This window comes from Lagopus muta, chromosome 1 (genome assembly GCF_023343835.1).
Source record: "Lagopus muta isolate bLagMut1 chromosome 1, bLagMut1 primary, whole genome shotgun sequence".
Taxonomy (NCBI): Eukaryota; Metazoa; Chordata; class Aves; order Galliformes; family Phasianidae; genus Lagopus; species Lagopus muta.
Genome location: NC_064433.1, coordinates 50819405 through 50837256, shown reverse-complemented (window position 1 = coordinate 50837256; position 17852 = coordinate 50819405). Strand labels below are relative to the sequence as shown.

The 17852-nt window shown below is 43.5% G+C and overlaps 2 protein-coding genes across 3 annotated transcripts in view; both read right to left on the bottom strand.

Annotated features, from left to right (window-relative positions):
• Positions 1-2519, bottom strand: part of CACNG2 (calcium voltage-gated channel auxiliary subunit gamma 2) — a 57775-nt gene extending 55256 nt beyond the window's left edge. The window contains exons 1-2 of one of the 2 annotated variants that reach the window (XM_048945085.1): positions 1636-2519; positions 896-1060 (exon numbers count right to left, since the gene is read on the bottom strand). The gene's annotated coding sequence lies outside the window, so the exon portion shown is untranslated. Of the gene's footprint in view, positions 1-895 lie in introns of both variants that reach the window. The other variant, XM_048945076.1, reaches the window with a different exon arrangement.
• Positions 2520-3626: 1107 nt separating this feature from the next.
• Positions 3627-16991, bottom strand: IFT27 (intraflagellar transport 27). The gene is made up of 7 exons (XM_048945100.1): positions 16412-16991; positions 13320-13399; positions 12189-12248; positions 11445-11504; positions 10363-10480; positions 9956-10065; positions 3627-9750 (listed from the first exon to the last, which is right to left on the bottom strand). Exons 1-7 carry the CDS (start codon positions 16443-16445, stop codon positions 9652-9654), a joined length of 561 nt encoding a protein of 186 aa, XP_048801057.1. The 5' UTR covers positions 16446-16991; the 3' UTR covers positions 3627-9651.
• Between the last annotated feature and the right edge of the window lie 861 nt (positions 16992-17852).

Below are 17852 nucleotides of genomic sequence, written 5' to 3'. Positions count from 1 at the left end.
GTTGGTTATTCCCTGCATTAAGGAGGTGACTGTAGAGAAGCAGAGCCTGTGCAGGGCTTGGCACTCTCCCATGCTCACCACTCCTGCACTCTTTCACAGGACACTTTTCCAGGTTGCTTGCGTCATTTGGATAAAACTGCTCAGTTGCCATCTTTCCAGTAGCCAGTCTGAAGTGTCAAATCACTTCTCTGCTTCACAGACCACTGGGATTTTCTCTGCAACTGACCTATATTAGTTTCAAGCTTCATTCGTTCTGGCCTGCACTCCCCTCTATTCTCCCACATGGAGCACATGCACTGCTCCTCCCCCTCAAACAAACACCTTTATACATCCAAGGACATTGTAAAAATAAAATGATCACAACCTGGCCCTCTGGGAACCTCAGTTTTACAGTTCGTCCCACTCTGATGCCGACAGAATTCACAACCCAGTTCGAAAGAGACAGACAGAGAGTGAGAGAAAGCCAGCAGACAGGCACAGACAGGAGATGGAGGAATCAGGAAGAGATTAAAAGGAGCAAAAGAAATGGAACAGGGCAACTAGAAGGAATAAGCAGAAACAACAAGGGGAGGCACATAACCTAGAAGCCTAGAACATAATAAATGAAGTTAGAGGGAAGAGTATAACATGAAAATGGCAGAAAGTTGAAGGAAGACATAAATAAGGAGACGAAAAAGACACAGCAAGGGACAGAAAAGAAATGGTCAAAGAGAGGGGTGCTGGCTGAGCCAGGCAGCAAAGCAAAGTTGGTGTCTATGACATGAGGCAGAAGAGCCAAGAAGGTGCCTATAAATTTGGGCACTGTTTTTTTTTCATGTCTCTTTTTCCATTGAGAATATACTGTGAGGAAAAAAGGCAAGAGGAAGGAGAATAAAATTATAAATAAATGTCTGACCTGCCATCATAAACAGCTCCTAGCAGTCAAGCACTGGAAATAGGCAGTCCACAGGTTGCAGATGCTCAGGTACATTGCAGTTCAGCAAGCAGGAAACACCCTGCACTAGAACAGTGGCATTTACATTCCCAGGTCCACTGGGTCTCTGTGCATTGGCAGTAAGCCCTGTGTATAAGAAAATGCTTCTTTTTAGTCTTACGTAGTCATGCTTGTATTTCTGCCCTCTATCCTCTCTCAGGTCCCAGTAAGAGAACCTCAGCCCCGAATACTAGTACTAGCACTGTTAGTTTCCCTTCTCCTAAGAGCTTCCCTCCTCTCTCCCACCATATCTCCACTCTTATTTGCACTCTGAGGGCTGCTTTGCCTTCCCACATCTCTCTTCTTCCCACATTTAATCTCTAGATTTGCTCTTTTGCTCTTTCTTATAGCTCGGCTTTATCTCTTTTCTCTCTCCTTATGGCTGTTCTCCCTCCCTGTCATTCACTCAGTTCTCCCCTACACAGGCATATACAAACACAGACACACACACAAGCAGTCTCTTCATCTCCATCTCCGGTTATCCAGTTACCTATTACCATAGTACCTGGCTGACACACATCTCTCTCCCACAGACAATCCACCTCTCTCCTTCCCCACTACATATCAGACAACTCTGCCTGCCTGCCCTTCCTTCTCAGCCTTGCTCTCACTGTCCCCAGCCAGCCCATTTCTTTGTCTCCCTCCCAGTTCTTCTTTCTTACCCTCCTGACAATCCATTCCTTTTACTTTCTCCCCTACTCTGCCCATCTGTCTGTCTGTCCTTCCTTCCCACAGTTCTCTCTAGCTGATACGTATGTACCCCCAGTCCACGTCCCTCCCGTGCCTCCCCCTGCTCCTTCACATATTTTATCTCTTTGTGTCTCCTACACACCCAGGCCCACGCTTGCTCTCTCCCATACTGAGAGGAGGCGGCAGCAAAGAATTTGCTGCTGACCGCTGCATTGCTAGGAGGCAAACACATGGCTGGCCTTGTGCAGGCCAGTTTCTGCCTGAGTGCCCCAAGTCACATATCCCCAGCATCATCTCTGGCACTGGGAAAACAGATGGTGTAATAAATGAGAGCAGTCTAATAAAAGGAGGAAAGGGTGCCTGCTTCAGATGCCCCTCACCCGCAAAGGAAGACACATCCAACATGGGCACAGTTCTCTCACTCCCATACCAGTTCAGTTTTGTGCCAGAACTAGCTGGATGAACAAGCTCTACCCTAGCACCAGATGGAGAAGAAAGGGGCAAGAGATGGTAGTAGTGGATAGGAAGACCAGTTATTTTTCTTGACATCGGAGTATAACCTCACAAACTTGAGTACATATGAGGATTTAAGGAGTCTGAAGGTAACAGGGGGAGGAGGGGCATTAGCATAGGAAGCATGGCAGAGTTGTGGGGATGTAGGGCTACAAGCAGCAATCAGACCTCCACGTGCAGGGACTGTTCATAGGCTAGAGGCATGGACAGTACAGAGGAATCAAATGCTTGTGAACCAAGTGGCATCCAGTGATCACTTCTGTCTAGGTGAAGAGGGATGCCACCCTACTGGCAGTCTCAGCTAGAAGGGCCATCAACAGCAATGACTCAGTCCACTTAAAGGAAGTATCCCCAGGCCTGAGTGGGTGCAGAAACTAGAGAGGGCAAAAAAAGCTACATTACTCTGTTGGTGTCCATACCAGAAATGTCCTCCTGCCCTTTCCCAGTTTCATGACCCTGTCCCAGAAAGCTCCCTTATACCTCCCCTGATAGCTGCATTCAGACACTTGCAGCATCACATCTAACTCGGTTCCAATAAATGACAATTGTTTCCTGCTTATAAGCTAACAGCATTCCTAACCCATCTAACATTTTCCTGTTCCTTTCAGCCTGATGCCTCTCTGCTGACAACAGCACTGAAAAGCATTATCTTAACCTTGTAAATGGTCTTTCCTAGGCATACTGTTCTGCATTTTATGCCTGATGCTTCAGCTGCAACGTGAATTCCAACACTTCCAGTTTCAGCCTCCACACTGAAGCCGTTCAACATCACAAAATCAAAGACCTACAAATAGCACACAGTGGCCACACACAACTGTGACACTAAGAGCAAGCAATGCTTCACAAGAATTAAAATTGATTAGCAAAAGTGAAAGGAAACCAAGAGAGAAAAGAAATTCCACTCATTCGCAGCTAAAGGCATTTTTATTATAGTTAGTAGCAAATTCACAAACAGGGTGATTTCTACCTGCTTTACATTGACCACATACACATTGCATTTTGTACTTTTTTGAGGTTAATACTGATATTTTCAGGAGGCCCTCTGCTCTATTAGCTGGTCATGAAGAGTTTCTGTTGTGAAATGTCAATCCTGAAGTTGTAGTGGTCACTTTTGCTTGGTCAAATGTCAAATGAGATGAAGGTTCTCTTTCCATTCTCTGACTGGACAGATGTAATATATGGTGCAGCACAATTATGAGTAAGCTTATATGTTAGTCTCTCCATCCTCTCCCCCCCAGGAAAAAAAAGAGGTTTAAGCAAGTGTATCACCCTAGCTTCTGCTAAAAGAATCTAACCTTTTTTTTGTCTTTTTAAATAATACAAAAATTTGCAGGCAGTAATTATAGGTGTTTATTTCCTTGCACTCAGAAATCCTATCAAAGAATTGCACTCAACCTGAATTTCCAACCTCTCCACATTTTTCCACCCTTTCAGACCAATAGAGTCTGTAGTCTATTTTTTTTTTTTTTAATTTTTTCCAGTCTCCCCTGAATATGATCCTCAGTGCATTGCTGTGTTTATCTCCCCATGCTACTCTAGGCTTACTATTATGGGTTTTCACGATTGCTGCATAACTCCAGCATCAACTCTGTCACACAGGCTTTAATCCAACCTGCCTTTGTCTACTGCAAACCCTTTATCTTGAACCTAAACTCATGGTTGCCACTGACCTTACTCATCATGGCTCTGAATTCCCCAAACCAACCTCGACCAGGAGATCTCAGTGCTGCAAATTTCTATCCAGTTATTTATTCTTACCACCTGTTCTGCAACCTGCAATGTCATCCACCACTATCTTGTATCCTTGTTTTCCCTCAACGGCTCAAGCATAAATTATGTTTTCTCTCATTTAATTTCCGTACATAACTCTACAAGCCAGAAAAAGCCTTAGGTCTTTCCATCCACATTTCCCACTCTCCCTCTGCAAATCCCTTGGGCTTTTCATGAAGGAATATAGACCCTAGTCACTCCTATTCATTCCTATTCCCCTACTGCTCCTTCATTTCCACTGTTTGAGGCACAGCAGCTCACCACTTCTGCCTATGTACCTAATCTGCTCACACTCCCTGACTAAAAGTCTTCACATTGTATATTTTTCCAGTACTTGTACAGGAAGATAACAGGCTCCACATTTCTCCAACTGATGCATATCTGGCTGGAGGGAAACTCATTAAACTGACCCCATCCCTGACCCCAGTTTGACATGTAGGGTCTGTCACATTTCCCTTTTAAACATTGCCAAATTTGGATTTGATCTCAGAGACCAGGAAAGAGAGCAATTCCAGACTTTTCTTGACAAACAGCTCTAGGGGAAGAAATATGTGAAGCTGTGACAGAAGAATGAGAGAAGGACCCCCAAGGAGTAAAAACAAAACAAAACAATAAGCAACCACAGCTCCAAGTCAGAATGAGAACAACCCATGTCTATGAAAGTTATACTGCAGCAAGCTCTGAAGAGCCGAGATGAGGCTGCTGGGACTCAGCTGGGGGTCTCCTGCCAGAAAATTACACTCTAGACTGAGCAACATCCCCACCTGTCAGGTGATTTCGACAATAGCGCCTCAGAGTTCACAACACCTGAAAGGACTGGAGACTGAGATGCTCTCTTCTTTCTCCCTCCCCCAAGCCTTGCTGTTCCAGGTCAACAGAGCCAAGGGCAAGTGGCTCACAAGACATTGTTCTCAAGGCAAGATGACAGCAGGAGGAGAAAATAGGATGCGAGAAGCAGAGAGATGATTTGCCCTCAGGCTATGAGAAACGCTAAGGGGGCCAACATGGCCCTTGAATATTTCATGCTAGCAATCCACCTCTGCTGCAGAAGGTCCTAGAAGCCTCTTAGCCCCAGGATCACAGAGTATCATCTACAAGATGGAAAAATGACTTGCTAAAAACAAGCAGTGGTAGCTATTCTCCATGAAGAAGTGGAGATGAAATGGAAAGACTGTGAACTCCGGGAGAGAGGGAGGGGTCCCATAACAGATGGTGTCAAGAACAGACACATCTTCCTTCTACTAATAGAGATCTGCCATCAGACTGCTGGCTTTATACAGGCAGATGAGAAAACAACTGCAAGCAGCTGTCAGCTGAATATCATAGATACAGTAATTATTAAAAGCAGAGCATAGTCCTGAGCAGGGTACGGACCCCCGTGGATCTGGGTAAGCACCAGTAGAAAGCATTTGCTGCCTACAGAACAGAAATGCAGTGTTTTCCCTGCTGTCAGCACCTGCGTCAGGCTCCTGGTTTCTCTTGAGATACAGCTCTTAATTGGGATAGATTGTACGTTTTCTGCTGTAGCCCGGCCCAGCTCCCACTTTAATTGCTAGTTTATGACTTAGCCTGTTTTATGCTTTCCTCGCTACTTCTTTCCCCACTTAATCTAATAGAATTATAGAAAGTATTGCTGGGAAGACCTCAGGAGGCCACAGTTTATCCTTCTGCCCCAAGGCAGTATTTCATTTTCAACAACATCATGTGTCTTTTGCTATCAGGTCAGATCGGTCCAAGATGTATAGAAGGTAAAGAAATGAAGCTTACCCAGGGGAGTCAATTGGCATAACTGACTAAATCCAGCCCTTTAAGTCACTGATGTTATATCAGAAATAACTCTGGACCAAATAGTATCCTTTATCAGATCAGTTTTCTAAAAGATGTCCTTTCTTGTTTCAAGTCTGTAAAATGAACAGATCTCTAGAAGAAATTGTTCTGACAGCCCCATTTCAGTATATGTGTTGCTTTATTATGAACAGCAGTGACCATTCCATTGTTAAGACTGAACAGAAATTATCACTGTATGATCAACTTTGAAGTTCTTATTAAATCCTACAACAAGGATTGATCTTTCTGGAGTTTTATATCCTGCATTTCACTCCATGGTAGAACATGTCTGGCAAGACAAAACAAAACTATGAAAGCAACCTTCATTAGACAACTTTACAAAAATGAATTTCCAGTAAAATTTCAGAATGTCAGTCAGTTTATGAGGTTCACTCCTCAGAGACGACTTGACTAAAATTCCATTTCTGTTCATCCATTTATTTCCCTAAGACAAAATGTCTTATAGTCTTGGAAATAGCCAATGAAGAAATTATAAAACAACAACAATTTTTTTTAAATGGTGATGTAGCATACCACACAGAGCTAGACACAAGTGTAAAAAGGTTTATATGTAAACCTTTTTTTTTATTTTTTTTTCCAGTAAAAAAATGAGAAATGAGGACCAAAGGAAAGGTAAGGAGGAACTCTGAGGAGAAAAGACAGTTTTTTCCCCCAATCAAAAAAACAAAACAAAACAAAAAACAAGCAGGAAAAAGGACTACACACTTCTTAAAGATGGTTAAAGGCCCGCTTGTTTCCTCTCCTGTCTTTTGAAATTTCAGCTCTGGCTGAATTAGGGTTCTTTTGTGTTGTCAGCATGCACGCTGAACACATAGAATCACAGAATGGCCTGAGTTGGAAGGGACCTCAAGGATCATGAAGTTCTAACCCCCCAGCTGCATGCAGGGTTGCCAACCTCCATATCTAATACTAGACCAAGCTGCCCGAGACCCCATCCAATCTGGCCCTGAATACCTCTAGGGTTGCTCATCCACAACCTCTCTGGGCAGCCTGTGCCAGCACCTCATCACTCTCTTGGTAAAGAACTTCCCCAACATCCAACTTAAATCTTCCCTCCTTTAACTTAAAACCATTTCCCTTTGTCCTGCCATTATCTATCCTTGTAACACCTACAGCACTGCATAGCTGGACAAAGTAGAGGAGCTGTAAGAAGACAACAATGGCCAGCAGACATACTTTCTGCTTTCCTCCCCCTGTCAGCACCCGTAATTCAGGGAGATGCAAAGGCTAAGCAGCAAACAAGCATCCTCACTTTATAGACAAAACTTTTCCACAGCCTGGTTGTATCTGACTCCCATGGTCTCCATTCACCCTTCATATTAGTCTCTATAACCAAGGTCACAAATAAGCTAGGAAAATAGCATCACCTGCATCACGCTGCTATTACATAGCCTGTTAGCTAGAAAGGACAATATATTCTGCTTTTAAAATGCATTAGAATGATGGAGATAGTAATGGCCAAACAGCAAGGTGGGCTATGTGCTTTAGACACAACCTTTTTTCTATTTCTAGTCTTGGCCTGCAGAATGAAGGACAGGGGCAGTTGGTGAATCCCTACTGCTAGCTAATTAGATTACACATTTCCTCTCTCTGGCAATATATCTTTCCCTGCATGGGATGCATTTTTCTTCGCTAACCTATCAAAAGCAGCTTCCCAATAAATCACAAATCACCACCAGCACTCCCTTAATGAGATCCTCCAGCTTTTGTGTTCATTTAATAAAACAATGTTCACCAATCTTCATCTTACTGGTGTATTTAGGCTGTTTATTTGAAGTTATGGGAGATCTTTCTGGCGCACAGAGATTGAACTCACCCGTTAGAGATCATGCAGGATTCATTTCATCACCCATTCCTAAGGCATTCACTCCCCTCCCTTCCCCCCATGTACCGCATCACAGGGGACAGGCACAGCTGGCAGGCTATTTTCAAGATGAAAAAAAAGAAGTGTTGCAATCACATCATCAATAAAAATAGGAGGAAATGAACTACCTTCTGTAGATCAGTTCAACATCCAAAACAACTTTTATTCCTAATAGGGGTACTAGTATCCACAGGCAAACTTCCATTCAGCCTATGTAAATCAACAGACACCCCCAGGATTAACAAGGTAACCCAAGCCAAAAAAGGTGAGTTGTATCTAGTGACCCTAAGCCCAAGGAGGAGTCCTTTTCTTCAAATAAGAGCTTTCCCAGCTATGTCTTCTCCCCCCATCCCCCCAAGTGGATTTGTGAAAAACAAAACAAAACAACAAGAAGTCTATTTATTTTCTTTTCCAGCAAGCTCAGGGCCTGCTTAACCTCTTTAGCTTGTGTTCATGCTCCCTAGCTAATTCCCAGCATCAACATAGTGTTGCCAGTGAAATGAGCCCAGCTGCTATTGCAGACTCTTGAAGTGCTTCATAAACTCTGCTACAACATCTGCAGTCATATTCCTAGCACTGGGTATAAAAGTGGTTATAAAATATATGTATAAAAGTATTGAAACACAGATTCCTGAAAAGCTTGCCTGAAAAACTCCTTAGTGTTTATTCTCCTCAGAAATTAGCTTTCCTTACCCAAGGGAGGCCAAAATAGTTCTGGAAGAGGAGAAATGCTACAGTTTTGAACTCTTTAATGTTAGGTCCAGCTGCAAGGCAGTACATAACTGGATGTTTTCACATACTGCATTAGCAAGTATTAGCAATTCTTACATATGCAATGTCAACATCTCTCACAGTGTTCTGTCCAGGCTTTTACCCTTTTGGTACAAAATTTATATGTGGCTGAATCAAATTAACTTAGCTAGTTTGTCTTTCAACCTGAGTCCTGTTTCCACAACTGAAATCAGAATCATAGCTTGTACTTTGGAATTCAAGGGTAAGCAGGGAAAGTTTAACAACAAAGGTGACTGATTCCAGTAAGGGATGGAGAGCTAAACCTATGAGAAGATGTGAACATGATGTTTAGCTGACAAGATGCAAAATGACACAGAAACAAATAAAATAACAAATGCATGAAGAAGGAAGGGCAATTTCAGTTTTAGACTTGCCCCTGGAATAAAAGACATATTCTCACCATATGACTTCATTTTACAGGTAAGCCAATTTGGGTGAGACTGTACAAAGTCCTTGCTTCAACAGAGGTAGCTGCTTCAGAAATTTTGTGACCCGGGTCCAGCAGAGGGCACTGTGTTACCAAGTGACAATGGCACAGGTGCAAGACAGACCGGCAGTGGAAGAGCCCCGTTGAAGAAAACCAAATTCTTGGCATTACAAAGAGATGTTAGCCATCACTATACCAATTCTAGAACTGATACGAATAACACTGTTAAAAAAGGCCTCAAACTCCGGGTGTTCCCAGAAACACACCTAAATCCAATCCAACTACGTGTCCATTTCAGGCCACAGACTTTCTACTGAAAATGCTTTGCAAGTAGTAGGGCTGAATCAGTCCTGCCCTGCAACGTATGTACCAGTGCTGAGTTGCTTAAGCTGAAAAATATCCTGTCAGCTTCTTCTCTCCTCCTCCAAATCTCTACATCCTTGCAGGAATTTTGTTCAGACATGAGATAAGGCACTATTATCAAGGCAAAAAGCTGGCAATTTCCATTCTGCCCTCCCCCTTTTATTCCTTCCTCTTCCAACCTAACCGACTTTCAGTGAGCAGAGAACCGAGGTAAAGGACATGAAGGGGGTGCTAAGGTAGCAATTCCAAAATAATGTCTTTCCATTCGCTTATTTCTAGTTTATTTTGAATTACCAGAAGATGACTGTGAAGAAGCAAAAAGCTCATCTTTTGTCCTCTCTCTGTATTCCAATCCATAGGATTCTGGGCACTAGAAGAAGTTCTGAAGTTAAGTCATCCCAGTCACGGCCCTCAAGCTAGTGAGTGAAAGGTTTCCACTTTTTCCTTGTACAGTTGGTAGAATGACTTTGCCAGGATGTTGAAAGGGGCCTCAAAGTTTTTCATCTCCTTCTGTAAAAAGAAAATTGTAAATGACAGGTGAAATAAGCATTTTACTATTTCTGCTCAGACAGCTTCACAAAAGACAGACTAAAACAGAGGGTGAGTTAGAGGACAAATAAGTGGAAATGAGCCCCCAGTTATTTATCCTCAGCTAAAGAGAAGATAACTTTACAAATTCCCACTTCTATAGATGGTGAAAAGAGCAGATACTCACTACTGACATCTCACAGTATTCCAGGCCATGTTTGTCAGCCCATTCCTGTGCTTGTTTCTGTTCCACAACTCGACGACCAACCAGATCTGTTTTATTCCCCACTAAGACACCTGCAGAAAAGAAAAAGAAACAAAGGAAATACAACTCAGAAATGATGATTTGTTACCAGTAAATTCTGGGACATTGCTGAAGCACCTGAAAAAGCTGGAGGTGAGGCATAACAAAACATGACTATCTAAAAAAGTTTCCACTAAGGAATGATCTAAAATATATAACGTCTTTATCTGCACTGCGAGTTGAAGGAAGCCAGGCCTGCACCTGCTTTAAAATAAATGCTCTGTAACAACAGAAACAATTGCTGCCACACAAGAGGGGTGCAGATAGCAAAAATATCATCCATTTCTTACCTGGGATGTGCATTCCAACTGCTTGTGCCCTCAGCTTTTCCAGCCACTTGGCACAGTTGCTGAAAGATTGCTCATTAGTGACATCATACACAAGGCACAGGACATTTGGTTGCTCCCACTGCACAGCAAGAAAGGAACATTGTCAGCTCTAATGAAACCAATGTGGTCAACAGCCAGTCCGCATCTGCATGGCAAACACAGATGCTAAGATAAAAATAAAAAGCCTAACACACAGGAAACCTATGCCTGAGCTGAGGTTACACATCTCTGTTGAGTTGATTAAATGGATAGCTGGCACTGAGTGATACAGTCTTGCTTTACTTCCTCATTTCTTTCTTTATGGTCCTGCTCCTTTATTTGTACCAGCTCTGGCACTCATCTTATTCCCAGGGAAGCTGATTCTTCATGCTCAATCAGCACAAAATTAATCCTAGAGAAAAAAATTAGAAAGGTTTTCTGCCAGTTTGAGAAGCTGAGTCAGCTTCCAAAGGGGTCCCTTGCAAATCAGACCTGGTGCAAGGGCAACAGTGCAACTGCCTCTTGTAGAGCAGTGTTAGGTTGACTTAGCTGTCTGGGGAAACTTCATATCAATTAACCAATTCTACCTTTCAAGTGAGATAGCACAATGGAGAACTGTACCAGAAAAGACAGGAATGACTGAAGGAAAAAAAACACCACACACAACAGTGAATGGCAGTGTTATGCTCAAGGACAAAAACGTGTCCTGTTGTATCAAGATATCATTATAAAACAAAAAACATCACTGCAGAAGTAGCAGCAAAATCAATGTACTTCTGAGAAACAGAAATACTTTAACCAACAGCACATAGTTACTCTCAGTTAAAAATCCCTAGTTCTTTTGTAAGAAAACTGAAGGATTATCTGCTTTCCTTCCTCTTAAAAGTCTTTGTTCTAGCACTTTTATAAGTTTCAGAAAGGTAGAACAGGAAGCATTGGCAACTGAGGTAAATGCTCCCATTTACACTAAAGACAAAGTTTGCTATATCTGTCAGACTGAGGAGTTCAGATCTTCAAAGCAAAAGCAATCCTTTGGAAGAAGAGGACTGTTACATAACACTTACCAGTTTCTCCAGCATCTCAGAAAATAGATCTTTGCCTGCAGAGTCAAAAATGAAGAATTCCTGAAAGCAGAAGCAGAAAGAAGGTTCTTGCCAGGAACACTGCAATGTAGAGGAAGGTTTTGAAAGTAAATACCACAACTTGTCATCCCTGCATTTTGTTCAGTACGGCAGTCTCGTGTCCGTGAGAGACATGCTTCTTGGCACTGTGCATACCCCATCTTCAGACAGTATGATAAAAGAACTGGCTATTTTTTTCATCTATAAATGATAGAAGGACTACCTCCAAGGCTCTAGGCCTTGTTTCTACCTTTGCTGGAAACAGAACACTGGGAAGAATGGGACAGTAAAAAGCTAATTTTCACTATTTGTATAAAATGACACACGTGTCCACACTATAGCAGTGGAAGTGTAGGGTATTTAAGGAAGAGTTTTATCTTCCGTAGTTCTAAGCAACATGAACTAAACCTGATTGTCCTGAAAGACAGAACAGAAAGCAAAAACTGCTTGCGACAGCTTTGGTTTAAGATATCCTTTTAGACACAACTATGTAAAACACATTTTAAGATGAAGCTAACCTTTCACAAGAGCAAGCACAAGAAATTGCACGTGACCAGTCTCGCTTCCTTACTGCAAGTTAATGGCCTTACAAACATACAGTGCAATCCCCTAATGGAATGAGATGGAAAGGGAGGCTTGAGCTCCAGATGTCTCTTTCTGACCAATTTATGTCACAGAAAAACTCACCACACTATCACTTGTCTCTGGAACTGATATAGCCTTCACCAACAGTTCAATGCCCGTTGTCTGTCAAGAAGAATCAGGAAAAGAGGGATCAGAAGAGTTTTTAAGAGCCTTCCCAACTGCATACCAACTATGCATCAGATTGAGGCAATTTTTGCAAATCATTACAATCCCATCAGACAGACTGCTGGGAACTCAGCAGTGCTCCTCACAGCTTTGGTAACATAGTCCTCCTTACGTGTCACAGCTGTGTAGGTTTGCTCAAATGGGAAAAAGAGTACCAGTGTTCAGAGCTCTGTTTGTATACTAGTGTATTACTTAAAATCTGTGGGGCTGCATTCTCTGTCACACTGCTGCTCTAAAGCAGTCTGGGAACATTTTGCACCAACCATGTGATCAGCTAACATATGGGACCGAGGTTATTTGTGCCTCTTCCACCTTTTATCTCATTCTGCTTTGTAGCTTGTTTGTTTGTTCTATTTCTATCCCTAACTTCTGGTTTCCATCTTTATTTCAATGAATAAACATAATATAGGGTTGGTTTTTTTTTATTCCCCCGCACTCATATTTTCCTTTTTTTACTTTACTTATATTTACTTTTATTTTTATCCTGCTTCTGATTAGTCATCACCATTGATTATCTCACTGAAAGACTGCAAACTGTATCCTCTTCATCTGGGAACAGTTTCTGCAGATTATAATTATCTTGGGGCTATGCAGAACATCTTCATGTTTGCATAGTGATAAGCACAGCGTCCACATGCACACTGAATAGTTGGAATTAAGAGATTTCTCCTTCAGCGATGCTTTTCCATAGAGTATTTCCTAAGGGGGGGAACTCTCTCAGACCACAAAAGCTCAGGAAAATACTGGTTCAGAAGGAAAATTATAACAATTAACTAATTTACTCACCACTGTTTCAAAACCAGCACCCACATAATGTAAAAACTTACAGAACGTTAAATCATTTCTCTTCAGACTCTAAGGTGCAGGACAAAGAAAACTGTAAGACCCACCTTGAATGCCTCAACAAACCATATGATTTACTTTGTTCTAAGGCTTCTTATTTATCTCGTGTAACTTAGAAAAAGTTGCTGGATAGCAGATTGAGCTTGTCCTGTAACTTGCACTTACCAATGTATAGTTCTTCTGAAAATGAGCCCCATCATTGCGGAACATCTGGGCTAAAGCACTCTTCCCCACAGCTGGATCACCTGCAAAACCAAAGATAAAAAGTTCATGTTAAAGAATCTTATTTTCCCTCAGTTCTGATCCTATCTTATGCCACAAGATGTTGAATACTGCAACTCTGAATGCAGACAAGGTCAATATCACAAAATAATCTGAAACGTACTACCCATGTAATGAAATAAATATTGTTATTATGCATATTGATGCTGAAATCAGGTTTTTGCTCAGTGAACGACAGCAAAGAGTTCCCATATCAGGGCTGAATTGCTGTTTGTTTTAGAATTTGTGTTTAGCAGTCTACCCTATAGCTTTTATCTAAGAACTCACATTTTCCAGGCGTGGTGTTGCAAAGAATCTGACAACATGATAAGGGCGACTGAACTTCACAGGCTCTTTTCTCTCCTTAAAATACATACTTCCACAAATCTCTCCTTAAAATACATACTTCCACAAATTCAAATCCTTGTTAGTGTTATACTGAGTTTAGTGGAGAGGCAGGGCTTCCATATACTACAAAGCTGCTTAAATCTGGTAACATTCCTCGATGAACTCTTCTTGCTGACCCTGCTAAGTGAGCAGCTCTTGCTGACTCAATGCTGCTGGTGGCTCATTAGTTGCATCCTGGGCGTAAGAGAAGCAAATGTCACTTGGCTGGAGAGGAAGCCTGCTGATTCATCCCTGGATGGAAAGCAAACTAAAGGGCTTTCATTTTTGCTCCTCTAGAACAAAGATTTACTGGTGTCACTTGCATAACATTTTGGGCAAGTATCTGCCCCTTTGGCCTGCTGTTACAATGTTCTGCAGGACCTAAAGGGACGGTAGAGAACTGCACAATTCACGTAAGCCCAAATCATTCCACGAAACAGATCGCAGTCCTTGCAAAACAGAGTTAACTTAATGTTCTCAGGGAGCTTATCTTCTCTTCACATATCCTTTCAGCAGCCTGGATAGTTCAAAAGGGACAAAACCCAGGAATTAACTATCTCAGTGTTCTAGCTTTTTTCTGTCCTGAAAGGAACACTCGTGACAGTCAAGCTGAGAACACAAACCTATGCTATACTGGTAATAAGCAAACTCAGAAAGGGGTACATTTTGCCCTAATAGAACTTCATAGATGGTGTTTTGAAGGAGATTGGGAAGTTATCTCCTCACATGATATTTCAGAGAAGAGGACTTTGGATACTAACAATTGCTCCCAGATGCATCAACCAAAGCAGTTCTTGTTTAAACGTTTTTAGCATGCTTGCTTACTTTGAGCTGAGTTGGGTTCATAATATTTAGACAGGAAAATCTGGTAAATCAGCTTGTTTGTTCCCTGATCAGTTCAAGCTTGTGCTGAAGACAACACTCTGTTCTGAGTGGAAGCTATTCTGTAGTTCAATAGATAATTAAGTCTGTCTTTGTAAAATAAGATAGAGAAGCATACACTGCTACAAACTGTGCAGGCTTCTTTATTTTCAACATCCAGTGCAAATTCTTACCTAATGTGTTCCTTTATTTTATTTGACAGCCTCAGCTTTTTTTTCCCCTCCTCTTTTCTTCTTCTTTGCCGTTCTCTTTGCCCATTACATCACTGCACTTCTTTCTCAAAATAAGTTTCCTTGCATTTTCCATTTAGTCTGGTCTCATCTGCAAATACTGCATCCCACAGAATTTATTCCACCCATATTTCTGTTATTCTGCCAGAAACTGTTGCATGTCTCTAAAATGCCTGCTACCGACAAGTATCTTTTTTTACAAAGAAAACCCTTTCATGGTGTCTCCAAAGTAAGCTCCAATCTTGGTCTATGTCTGTAAATTACTCTTGAGATAACACAGGAATCGCTTTCTATTGTCAAGTTAATAGCCTCTCCTCTACTAACAAAAGTCTTTTCCCCTCTGTTGTTCTCTTGACCTCGGTGCAGCTCCCAATACTGTCAGCCATTCTATTCTTCACAATCATTTCCTTAGGTACACAAGAGTTTCTTGATCTACCTCAGATGTTTTTGCTTCTACCAATGTAATTGCATTCTCTTGTTCTCTATAGGTTGCGGTTTCTCGCCTCTTACATCTATTTCATTACAGTCGTCTCTCCTGGAAGAAAGAAGTTATTTTGCTTGGTCTGCTGCATTAATTCCTTATTTTCAACAAGATACACATACTAGTACTTAGGAGCACTACAAGCGGACACGGAACAGAGCCTTTCTGTTGTTTGCATTGTGAACAGAACTGAAAGGGCAGCTTCAAACCCAGTAGGGATTAAGAACATAACTGAGTCACACAAAGAAAACCTGTGTGAGTTCAGGAGTGTCATTGAATCAGCCTGGGCGGCTGATTAAAGAAAACCTATATTGCGACCTGGAAACTTCCAAACGGGAAGTGATGTGCAAATCTTGAAGATGGTTAAGGCATTCATGTTGTCCATGGTAACTGTCAACGGGGGCAGCAGGGAGAAACGCTCTTTTGCATTTGCCAACGCTTGCACTCGGCTTTGTGCAAGCTGACAAGTTACCTGCTTCCAAGGAAAAAGCAAAAACAACAAAAAAACAAAACAAAACAAAACCACGAAGATTTAATTCTGGATGGAAAAAAACATTTGGAGCAAAGTGTTAAGCGGAGAGCTGTCTGCACAGCAAGGCGTTCTGGTTCTGCGCTCCTGGCTGATACCACGCGCTCAACGGTGAGCCTTTCCTTCCTGCAGCATTGACAGCCGACTGAATCCACCCTCAGCACCTCTAATCCATCCTGACTGAATAAAGCTCTGTCTTCGCCTCACTTTCCCCCCCCCCTCAGATTAACCTCCAGTTCACGTGCGGAAAAAGAAGCCTTCGTGGAGCAGGCTCTCTTCGCCCTTCCCCTCATCCCCCATCCTCCCACACCCACTCGCTCCGGACCCTGCCCTTCCCCAGCCGATCACACCGCGCTTCACGCCCTCCCACGCGAACAGAGGAGGCGGTAACCACCACCCCATCCCCCGGGATGCCGCCCTGCCGATCTGCCAGGCCGCAGGGCCCGCCCTCCCAGAGCTCCCGCCTCGCTGAGGAAGCCAGACTCACCTGCCAGCAGGCACTTGGCGGAGAGCTTCACCATCACCCCGGCCCGAGAAAGGCGGAGGCAGAGGTAGCGGGTCGGGAAGGCGGCGGCGGCGGCCGCCACCGCGCTCTGCCGCGGCCCTAGCAACAGCGCGGCCCTAGCAACGGGGCGCTCCGCCTTCCTCCGGCGCGCTAAACCCGGTTGGCTGCGAGCTCTGCTCGTCAAGGCTAGCCAGAATTACTATTGGCTGCTGTGTCTTTGCCCGCCCTCAGAGCGTCCTGTCACTCAAATCCTGGTCCCCGCCCTTCTTGTGGCTGAGGCGGGGCAGAGCGCTCGGAGGGCGGTGCCGCTGTGGGACGGATGGCTAAGGCGGGGTGTTGTCTGCCCAGCAACTACCTGCGTATGGGGAACCGACTTGTCATTGGGCAGAGCACAGGGGACAGTACCGCGTAGCCAAAATTAACTCACTTGGAAAAGGGTAGAAAATAATAAAGCTGTGCGCAAAAGTCTACAGAATAGGAGTTTGGAAGCACTCAGAAGCGAAAAGACAAGTGAGAGTGAGGCAGAAAAGCCTCTGTCTTACACCTATCTCCTTTCCAAGCAATGGGATCTTCCAGGCACGAGCGCTCTCACTCGCACGCATGGCGGGATCTTTTCCTGCGCATGCGCCTGACTGGCGGCCGGAGAGCTCGGGCTGCTCTGCTCATGCGCTTGGTGGTCGGGGGCGGAGTCGCCCGTTGTCGTTAATGGACGCCGGGGATGGGGGTGTTATTGCGTCTTCGTTTACACGCCAGAAGGCTGTGGTGCCATTCAGCGAGAACTGCACGGGCTGAGAGTTGGGCAGGGAGGAAGGAACCTGATGAGGTTCGACAGGAACAAGTGTAGAGTCCTACATCTAGGAGGAATAACCTTCTGCAAGCCTCCTCCAAAAAAACCCATCATATAAATACCAGTTCCTGATGTTGTGTCCCTCTCTGGCTTCCAGGCTGAGAACCCTGAGTCTGTTCAGCCTGGAAAAGACAAGGCTGAGGGGAGATCATATCAGTGCTTATACATCTCTAATGGGTGGGAGTCAAGTGAATGGGGCCAGGCTGTTTTAGTGATGCTCCACAACAGGACAAGGGGCAGCTTGCACAAGCTGAAGTATGGGAGGTTCTGTGTGAACTTGAGAATGTGGGGTTTTTTTTTGTTTTGCTTTGGTTTTTGTTTTGTTTTGTTTTTACTGTGTGGGTTGCAGAGCACTAGAACACGCTGTTCAGCAAGGTTGTAGAGTCTCAGAGAATCACAGACTGGTTCAGGTTGGAAGGGACCTCAATGATATGAATCTCCAACCCCCCAGCTGCATGCAGGGCTGCCAACCTCCATATCTAATACTAGACCAAACTGCCCAAGGCTCCATCCAATCCGGCCTTGAACACCTCCAGGGACGGGGCATCCACAGCCTCTCTGGGCAGCCTGTTCCAG

Bases quoted from the DNA above. Each gene is read 5' to 3' on its own strand.
- IFT27 (XM_048945100.1), bottom strand. From the start codon at position 16,445: ATGGTGAAGCTCTCCGCCAAGTGCCTGCTGGCAG. The intron at 10,481-11,444 runs GTAAGTGTTATG...CTTGCTGTGCAG, and splicing joins CTGAGATGCTGGAGAAACTG to TGGGAGCAACCAAATGTCCT. The intron at 9,751-9,955 runs GTGAGTATCTGC...TTCTTTTTACAG, and splicing joins AATACTGTGAGATGTCAGTA to AAGGAGATGAAAAACTTTGA.